Here is a 10791-nt window from a genome sequence, read left to right as displayed (position 1 = left end):
TGTCTTTTATACAGATAACGAGTTCAAACAGGTGCCATTAATACAGGTAACGAGTGGAGGACAGAAGAGCTTCTTAAAGAAGAAGTTACAGGTCTGTGAGAGCCAGAAATCTTGCTTGTTTGTGGGTGACCAAATACTTATTTTCCACCATAATTTACAAATAAATTCCTACAATCCTACAATGTGATTTCCTGGATTTTTTTTTTCATTTTGTCTCTCATAGTTGAAGTGTACCTCTGATGAAAATTACAGACCTCTCTCATCTTTCTAAGTAGGAGAACTTGCAAAATCAGTGGCTGACTAAATACTTTTTTGCCCCACTGTATATATATTATCTGTTATCATCTGTTGAATTCAAAGTACAGACTGTGCTTTGTACTCCTGAGTTGCTGGGCAAATGTTCTCTTTGCTAATGGTGTTTTCAAGATACTGTGATTTTGATACAATACCATCACAAATATCAATATTAAATACTATTTTCGATACAGGGAAGAACTGATATTGAGCGCATCGCCTACAAGTTAAGTTTTTAATGTAAAGATAAATATAACAGGGCTTTAATGTGACAACAACTTATTTTTTCTCCTCGTTAAAAAGTTAAAAAGTTGAGATTTTTCCATTGGATTTTGGATAGCTGTAGAAAATAAGCTCCTTGGCAAATAAAAGTTCATGATACTTCATTAAAGGACTATTTCACTGCTGGAAAGATAGCCTTTTATTAAAAGTAGGATGTCTATGCAGTAGAAAATGCAAATACTTCTGAAATTGGTGCTACAGAACCAGAGAGAACAGAGAAAAGGGACACTTTCGCTCAAGAGGGAGAAAACCGACGACAACCAGATTGCACATCACCATAATGCAAACACGTTGGTTTGAGACAGTGGCGGCTGGCTGGCAGGAAACAGTCTCTTGTAACAGTTAAACAGGAAGCTAACACGTTTCTAAAAACATTTGAGACAAGACATAAGCAATGCAGTAACAGGATCGTAGTTTATATTTGAGCAGCGCTGTGTAGCTTAGCATCCATTTTCACTATGCCCACTTCCTGTTCACAAACTCGATCCCCAACTATAATGCTGTCCAGGAGATTTAACAGCTTAACCTCTAAAAACAATGGTCGTTCACAAATGGCCTCATGTGACTCTAACGACCAATGACATCATTGGCCTTGTGAAGACCTCCTCAGAGGTTAAAATACCTGGGTTATTTCCACACCAGTTTGTCAGACTAGTTCAAATCAAATCAAATCAACTTTATTTATATGGCACTTTTCATACGACAGTAACACAAAGTGCCTCACAGAGGTTAAAAACAACAAAGATCCAAAACAGAAAAAAAAAAGGATAGTTCCAGCCTAGTCAGAGACAAGCATGAACTGATGAAGCCTCTTGGATAAGAGGTGAAACGTCTTCTAAGACAAAACTAAGTCCAGTTGCGTACGATTCAACTGCCTTGAAATAATACTGATTTATATTCAGTCAGAGCTGCCTAGTTTTACAGTTTGATGGGATTTTAGTTTGAGATTGAAGGAGGGAGAGCGAGGTGCAGGTCTGTCTCTTGATCTGCTTCTATGCTCTTTGTGTCCGTGGCGGTATGGGTGGCGGGCAACATGAAAATGCGAAAGTACGGCCTGTAGTTCGAGCAACAGCCCAAGAGCCAGCAAACCCCACCAGGTGGCATAAATTACGTCACCCGACAGAGTTTTTTTTTGTTAGATGGAGAACAGTTCATTTTCACATACTACTCACATTGTTATGATACAAAGCTGGTTGAAAATTGTTGAAGTATCCTATTAGCTTTTTGACTCATTAGCCAAGGGGGGCTTGTAGATGAAAAAAAATCAAACAAAATAATAAATTAATAAAGGTTTCCATTCACTATAAGACCTTTATGTCAGGAAATATGTATACTGAATAAGGTATAATGACAGTTAATAAAGTACTTACATTATTACAATTATTACAAATGCATACATTGAATCTAAAGGTGGTGGGGGTGAGGGGATGTGCTGGACACCTGACCTTTAAATACTGGCTGCGGCCCTGATTCGACTACTATAAAGGTGTTTGACAGGGCACAATATTAAATGTGCAACAGCATTTAACATCTATGAATCATGAATGCATTAATTATAGTATCTTACTGTATGTTTATCCAGTACAGTAAAGCCAAGGGCGCCATGGTGGGAGGGCGGACATGAAATTATAGATTTCAAAACATTCTTTTTCCTGTCAAATAAAGGCTATCGATCATTTATGCTAATTGTAGGTATCACAGTTAATTTGATGATTATATATTGAAGTTCAAAAATGCTATGTGTCACCTGTAATCAAACAAAGCCAGGCAAAGGTTATGATGTCATTGTGTTCACCCTGTACATTCCTCCCTGGACGTGTAGGGTCACAGGTGTGGTGGTCAACGTGTGATTATGTGATAGTGTTGGAGGAAAAATGTTTATGCTCATGGAATGATTTTAAAAATAGGCCACAATTTATTCCTGTGGCTCCAATGAGCTCAATGGCGGAGCTACAATAGTGCTTAAGGCTAACAGATGGCCAACCTGTGGCCCTTTTCCTGGAGATCTAGATTGTGTGTGTGTGTGTGTGTGCGAGTCTGTATGTGTGTGAGTTTATAGCTGCAAGTGCGCATTAACTCACATGTCATTCCTTTGTTGAGAGAGAGGGATGGGAAATGGGATTTTGCTCCACAGAATGGTATGGCTATTTAAAGCGAGGCAACACAACAAAAGAGGGAGACGGGGAAGAGAAAGTGAGATAGTGAGAGAATGGATTTGAGTCATATGTTTACCTGCCAGTGGTGCTTTTTCTATATAGTTGCCATGGCAACAGCGGCCCGCTGTATTTGTGTGTGTGTGTGTGTGTGTGTGTGTGTGCGTGCTCACTGGGTGCTGTGCTTGTGTGTGTGTGTGACGAGGGATGTAATTCTGCCTGTCACCAGCGTAGCCTAGAGCTGACTCCCCAGCTGCTGGTTGCCATGAGACCAGACAGACACATCCTCCGCTTCAATAATAAATCTTTTCTCTTGATGCTCAAATCACTAAACAGAGGGGGTGCATTTTGTTTCCCGAGATATGTCAAGATAAGTGGTCACTGCTTTGCTCTGTATCATTCAAAATGTGACATATCAGTCAAAAGCAATGTCATTAAAACGACCAGTAAACGTCAGCTTTGGGGGAAATACCAGGCTAACTAGATCATTGGAAATGTACTTAGAGTCGGACTCAGTTACTGTACTGCACAGATGGTTTCCATATGCAGTACATGCTAACAAGGCAAAAGAACAGTGGCTTATTAGAAATGAGACCGTGTACCTTATGTCATGTATGTCAGTTTGATTTAAATCCAGCCCAAATGCACATCACAACACAACATTACAAATGCTTCTTTTGCTATTCGTTAGCTAGTTAGCTAGCTTTAGCAACCAAAGAAAATCTCAGCCAACTGAAATTTTACTCTGCAACACATTGATCGATGGGGGAAAATAATCTGCATGTATTTCTAGATCAATTAAATAGCATTGTGTGTCCACCAAGAGTTTTTATTCCTAAGGCCGGTGCATTCTTCAAATTCTTTGCCACATATTTACACTATACTACAAACGGCAGCAGCGTGACGAGGTGCTGGGCGCTGAACAACAGCAGCAACAATGGAGGAGAAATTAAAACTGCTGATCAAATAAAACCAACAAGTCCTTCGTCTCTCCCTATGTGCTTCAACCTCCTCTTCCTCCAGAGCAAGAACCACAGCCAGTACTCTACCTCATGCTGACATTTTTACTTATTTGTATATTACGTATCATAGCTACCAAAGCCTCTCATCTGAAAAAAGGAAACCTCATCCTCCTCCACCGGCTATCCGACCAATATGACTTCGGTCAGACAAGAGCATATCAACTAAGCAAACAACCAACCGACCAGAAGGTGTCAGCCCTAAAATAATGCTAAGATACTCGATGTTAGATAGTAGGACAACAGACAAAAGATCCACACGACTTGGACGTCCAAGGCTGGATGACAGACCCTGATGTTCAGACACCCGGACATTGGACACTATCTAGTTTTGGGATTGGAGTGCATACACTTTGGTAACATAGCATGTATCTCACAAGATGGCGTCCAAGATGGCCATCCCACACCATGTGACCTATATTCAAATTCTCTACACTGTAACTAAAAAGATAATGTCAGTTTACACAAATTCCTCATGTATTTTTTCTATGTATTTTCTATATAATTAATTGAATTGTCAATTGTCGGATGTTTTACCATCTTGAGTGGTTTAGATGTTTGACGACGACACCACGCTGTGCATTATGTATAACTATAGGCGTGGATTCAACTTTCCAAACATTTTGACCCGAAGGAGATCCAAGAACGATCAAAACGTTGTCGAAAACTACTAAGATAACCACAGAGTACTCGTTCTTTCTTGTTGTGATCAAGGGTAGGCAACACTTAAGCATCACACTGTCCCTGTTTTTATCATAGAGGGGTCCTGAGATGACGGAAGTAGAGCCAGTGTTGGACTTTGCCTCCTCGGGGCGCTCGGGGAGGAGAAATGCCCTGCCTGACATCCTGGGCTCACCAGCAGGTGTAAACCCCGGCGACCTGCCCCTAAAGCTGGCTGAGCTGTCCCTCAAAGGTAAAGTACACAATGTCTTCTTTATAATCATCATAATATTGAGCGCAAGGCTAAGTCAAACTGTAAGTTGACTTTGTAGTGACATCATGCACTGAGTAATTTAGTCTGAAAGGTTGCCTGGCATGAAATTATATCTAACTTTAATGGATCCTATCTAACTGTTGGCATAGGTTATATTTAAAGTCTTTAAGATAAAGAAAAGATGATGGGTATCACTGGTAAACAGATGACGCATCACTTCTAATTTAACTCAATCCAAGCCTGACACTGCTAGCTTCCTGTGTAGCTGAGTGTGTTCTGCTGAGACACCCAGTCCTTCCGGCCTGGCCCTCGTCCATATACGACTGCCAGACATGCCAAAGATTTGTGGCTGAAGACTTTGGATTGATCAGCCCCAGTTAGAAGCATTCGGGCCATCTTTGGGTGCGGATTGCAACTTGGGAATTAGCGATAAGAGGCCAATTTCATGCCATAATCATCCTAAATCGTTCATCACGACTCTGGCATGAGTGTGACTACCAGGCGTGCCAAATTTAGATAACTGTTGTGCAGAGTATTTTTGACTGCATGGGGAGCAAGGACATGAGCATGCTGCTAAATCACATATAATGACTCAATTTGTCTTGCATTCTCCAAAAATTCACACTGTGAGGCCGTTAACTACATCCTGACATGTGGACGGAGAATTCTTTTCACTGTATTGCCGATTTATTCCAATCCGCCATCATTTAAATTTTATTTGTGGTCTCCTATTGTCGTTTCTCACTTGGACTAGGCTACACTGCCCCCCTGATCTGCTCCGTTTCATGAGCTTTCAGAAAACATGCACAAATACTAATGAAATGAACACAGAGCAGAGACAGAAGGCTCCAACCATCTCCGTCTCAGTCTCTAAAGTTGAGCATAAACGAGCCCCATCAACGCCTTGAGGGAATTTCCTCAAATTTGGCACAAACATCCACTTGGACTCAACGATGAACTAATTCAAAGGTCAAGGTCTCTGTGACCTCACAAGACACGTTTTTGGCTGTAACTCAGAATTCGTCCTCGTACTCGTAGTCGTCATCCTCCGCTTATCCGGGTCTGGGTCACGGGGGCAGCAGCCTCAGCAGTGAAGCCCAGACAGTCCTCTCCCCAGCCACTTCCGTCAGTTCTTCCAAGGGAACCCCTGAGGCGTTCCCAGGCCAGCCGGGCGATGTAATCCTCCAGCGTGTCCTGGGGCGGCCTTGAGGTCTCCTACCGGTTGGACATGCCCGAAACACCTCCCAAGGGAGGCGCCCGGAAGGCATCCTTACCAGATGCCCGAACGACCTCAACTAGCTCCTCTCGATGTGGAGGAGCAGCGGCTCTACTCCGAGTCCCTCCCGGATGTCCGAGCTCCTCACCCTATCTCTAAGGCTGAGCCCAGCCACCCTGCGGAGGAAACTCATTTCGGCCGCTTGTACTCGCGATCTCGAGAATTCAATGCGCTAATTAGGATAAAATTTAACACAAATATCTAACAGGATAAATGGTGTTGAAGTGATTTCATTTTAGATCCCAAAGGTGATACAATAATACCAGTATAATTTTTAATATATGAAAAATTCATATTGTGAAACTAGCAATATTTTGACTTGTTGACATGTGACGTCATGCTGTTACCCACGGCATTGGGTCCGGCAACATATTTGTTATTGTGTCTTTTTGGGGTTTGTGCGCAGATGGTCCTGGAGGAGCCCAGTCCCCCACGGCGGAGGGGCCTCCAGCGCTGCCGGAGAGCTCAGAGGGGAAAGAGGGATCATAGGGGCTCGTTTATTTACCTCCCTGGAGACCTGCAAAGATAACCTGAGAGACGGGATGAGGAGCGAGTTGGAGGGCGACCTGTGGGAGGAATGATTATCGGACTGGAGAGTCAGTCTGTTTGTGAAGCAGCTGAGCCACGGAGGACGAGTGACGGACCGACTCCCCAAAGACTGCAGCCAGGCACTGGCACTATCTGAGAAGCGTCAGACATCACTTAGTCATGAACCAGTGAGTGTGTGTGTGTGTAGGTGAGTTATACACTCACCGCGGACACTGAGAATCAAAAGGACCATGACAGATTGTATACTGTACACTACTATTTTTGTATGATTTATTTAAAGAAAAACAGGAACCCATAACTGTAAAATGAACCATTCCCTTGCATTTCCTGCTGATTTTTGTTTTTTAGTGATGTGTGTTATTTTACATGAACAATAGTGGGAGGGACTCTGATAGCAGCCTGTAGTCGATCGAAGCTTTTTAATCCAGCTGGATGCAAAATGGTACGTGACATAAGAAAACAGTAGATTTAAGAGTACTGGGAGCTTTTTGTGTCGTCTTCTGCTTTTACACTAAATGTGTACTGTATGTTTCCAGATGTGAGGCTGTTGTACAGTATATCTACATTGTAAATGTACAGTTTTTACCCCTCATCGCAGACTGTTTTGATCCGAGCAAAAACGACCAGGGATTTGATCCAATTTTTTTTTTTAAGGTGTCCATATGGTGCGAGATGATAACATAGAAGAACCGTCCATATCTTGAGACATTCCTTTAGAGAATAGTGACCCACTGCCAGCAATGTATACACTGCTTCATTATAACACTGAGAAAAGTTGGAGATTTCTTTTTGGTTTTTGCTCAAGGCTGCTTTTAAAAGTCACTTTCCAAACCTCTTTAAAATGTGCCTAGTGGCAGTTCACAACCCAAATCGTGTGTTGTGTTCTTTCTCTGTGAAGTACTGTTATCCACTCTTTTGGGCTACTGATATTTCCTCAGTTTTAATAGGAGGTATCTTAACACATCTTTACTGCTTGAACTGTAAAACGAAAGACAAAACACTTTTGTAACATTCTGCAGGAACACGTCTGCAGATCCTACACTCTGTCAGGAAGAGCATCGAGTTTTGCGTCAACTTCAGCAGGGCTTCTCGGGCTCCTCGCACGTGCTTCTTACAGCGACAGCAGCATATGCCTGCTGACTGGGCACGGGAGCAGGCATCAAGCAACACTACCGCCACAATGTGTTTCCAGTGCCGAAAACGGCTGCACACTCGCCTTCTGCCTCTCCGCACGGAGAAAAGTCTGTTCACACTCATCAACACATAAGCAGAGCTGTGAATAGGATGCAAGAGAGGGAGCGAGAAGAAGCGAGTCCACATTTGTCATCTCTCCACTCACTGCGACTGTATATATACTCTATTGTAGTATAACCCATGTGTCATACATGCTGCCTGTATGATTACCAGACTTTATTCACATACTGTACCCACAAAGAAATGGTGTTTTGTAATTGTCTCTATTTGAAGATGTTTTGCCGGTGGCTGTGTCTTTATGTGGATGTGTTTCACAAATGCAACAAGGAAAGCCTGGTGTGCTGCTGCCCAGCCTCTGTCTCTGATGCTGTACTTCTACTGATGCTGATGAGAAAGTGTTCGTGGTCTACACAAACTGTACGATCAGCACTTTTAATGGGGGTTGATGAATCAGAGGTGTATTTTGTAGTGTCCTGATCTCTTAAGTGGTGCATATATTTTACTTAGCTGGATTGAATCCCATGTGTTGATTCTATCTAGTGGTGAAAATTGCCATATTAAACCCACAAGCTTTACATATACAACTGTGTGTTGGATAGTGTCATTTCTATGTAGTATGCAAGGCCCTCTATCCCAGTGCTTGACCTTTACATTTTGTCACGCATAAGTTATGCTATATGAAATAGGCTATGGGTAATATTTAAATGATTATGATATAATTTCAGTGTACAGCCACTCTAGCAGTGGAGCTCAGTGGAGGGCAAGGTCAGCTGGTCAGTGCACCACTTTGGTCCAGGCGGAACCTCAACAGCTATTGAATGGATTTCCATGAATATTTGTACAGATATTAGGGCTGTCCATTGATTAAAATATTCAGTCGCAACTAACTGCATAACATTTAGAACATTATCTGCTCTAAATGTACCTGTAATGTACATGTAGGGATATTTTTCAAGTTTTTAATACTCTTATCAACATGGGAGTGGACAAATATGCTTGCTTTATGCAAATGTATGTTTATTATTATTGCAACAATCCAAAACAGTGACAAATACTGTCCAGGAGATTCTCGAGAATAACCTCAAAGGTACTGCATGCTCAAAAAAAAAAAAAAAAAAAATGCTGGAAGCATCCCATGGCAAACTCAAGCCCAACAAGCAGCAACAGACGGACATGTCCTCCATTTTTAATTTCTCCTAGCTATTTGGGATCAATAGGACCCAATATGTATGAAAAACTATATCGATTTTTTACAATATATCGATATATTTTCAAGCAAGATATAGATTTAAACAATACCGTTTATATCGATATAGGGTCAAGTTGCGCCACATGATGCATACCAGTGTTCATCTCTCCTCTCTCTCACTCACTCACTCACTCACAGTTTCTCCATCAACACTCAGAGAGACAGAGCTGCTTCTGTTTAATCTGAAATAAATAATAAAAAAATGGGTCAGATTTAACATGGCAGCACTTTGGAAGATGCCCGCCATTTTTGTCTGTGAGAACAGGTTTGCTACAGGTACACTAGTGGAGCAAGCTTCTGCAAGCACAGACTTCTACAAGAGAGGAGACGTCATCTCTGGTCTCAGGGTTCCGTTCTGAATCCTTTCTTTTAACAAATTTACTTGGTAGAAGGTCTGTTTGTCAAGAGGCAAACCTCATCATCTCTGATGTTCTGGCCACTAGGGGGCAGATGAACTCCAAAATAAGGTGATAGACATGCTGCCCTTAAATATGATGCCGCCTTTACACTTTGTGAGAAGAGCCTTAATTCACATCTAAAATCTAAACCTGTTGAGGTGGATGGGATGGCCCAGCTGAGCACTGTTGATCTGGAAAGGTGAGTTAACAACTTTTCTTTTCAGATATTGATGATTTTCATTTTAAAAAGTACTTTAACATCTTCTTATACATGCTGTCATGTCTTTATTCTAATTCTCTTATTTGTAAGTCAGGGGCCGGAGCTTCAGACTTTCTGGGGGTGATACACACCAAAAAAAGATTTTGGGGCATTTCCTCTTTTTTATTGATAGTACAGGTAGCACATATTCTCAAACTGCCAAACTAAAAGGTTTAAACAGGGAGTGGTAACTACAGAAAATAAAATAGCACCACAGTCTGAGGTAAAGACGAGCAGTCTCAAGATCGGATTAAAGCCAGAGGGCAGAACAGTTGAAGCTGGAGGCAGATGTTTCCAATGAAGGCGTTAAAGATACAACAATATACAATATATTATTGTGCATTAACTCTGTAAACAACATCTTTAAAATCAGCGTCTTGCGTCTTGACAGTGATGCTGATTAGACCACAAGATGGGTTTTTTTTGTTTTGTATACGTTTTTTTCTCTCCAAGACGACTTGTTGAATTTGTTTTTCACATAAGACGCCTGTTTCACTCAGTTCAGAAATATTAGTACAAAAAGGATTTCTATAGTTAATATTAAATGAAACCACCAGCCTATTGAACTCAACATCAAACCTGAAGCTCACAGACTCTACAGTGTGTACTCATGGTGCAATTACTGACTTTGACCCCTCGTGTTCAGTGTACAGTTGCCACGGTGATGTCTCCCTCTTGAAAGAATAAAAAGTTAACATTGTGCTACTTCATTTATCTTTCTTTGTTACACAGGCCACAGTCTACACAATGGCCTCCTCACAACCAGAATCATATACAATGATGGTTTCCTCCTTTGTGACCAACATCACTCTGATCTGCTGCGAGTTAGCCTGACCTCCGGCCGGCGCTGGATCCATACAGTGCTGCTTTTGTTTCATCTTCAGGAGGTCGATTTGTGAATGATCAAAGACGTTAAGGAACATCGAAAACAAACAACAAAAAACAAGGTACAAAACAGAACATTCACAGTAAGGCATCATCTTAATAAGAAACTGCTACGACAGGGCAATACAGTGAGTACTTTTCCAAGGTTGAAAATAAATAATCTAGAAATGCTAAGTATCGACAGTCTAAAGCAAAGAAAGTGCTAGCTACACAATGTGAAGAGCAAAAGGAACCAAAAAAAATCCATTCTCTCTGGCGGCTGCAGGCCTGCAAAGAAATTGACCAATCACAGCCATCCG

The 10791-nt window shown here is 41.7% G+C and overlaps 1 protein-coding gene across 1 annotated transcript in view; it reads left to right on the top strand.

Annotated features, from left to right (window-relative positions):
* Window positions 1-8285, top strand: part of pkib (protein kinase (cAMP-dependent, catalytic) inhibitor beta) — a 32512-nt gene extending 24227 nt beyond the window's left edge. The window contains exons 2-3 of the mRNA XM_050034676.1: window positions 4508-4661; window positions 6365-8285. Coding sequence (XP_049890633.1) covers window positions 4520-4661; window positions 6365-6447 — 225 coding nt within the window. The 5' untranslated portion in view covers window positions 4508-4519 and the 3' untranslated portion in view covers window positions 6448-8285. The remainder of the gene's footprint in view (window positions 1-4507; window positions 4662-6364) is intronic.
* The last annotated feature ends 2506 nt before the right edge of the window (window positions 8286-10791 follow it).

This window comes from Epinephelus moara, chromosome 22 (genome assembly GCF_006386435.1).
Source record: "Epinephelus moara isolate mb chromosome 22, YSFRI_EMoa_1.0, whole genome shotgun sequence".
In the NCBI taxonomy this organism is placed as follows: Eukaryota; Metazoa; Chordata; class Actinopteri; order Perciformes; family Serranidae; genus Epinephelus; species Epinephelus moara.
Note: the sequence above shows the minus strand (reverse complement) of the source record. Positions and strands in the feature narration are given on the sequence as shown.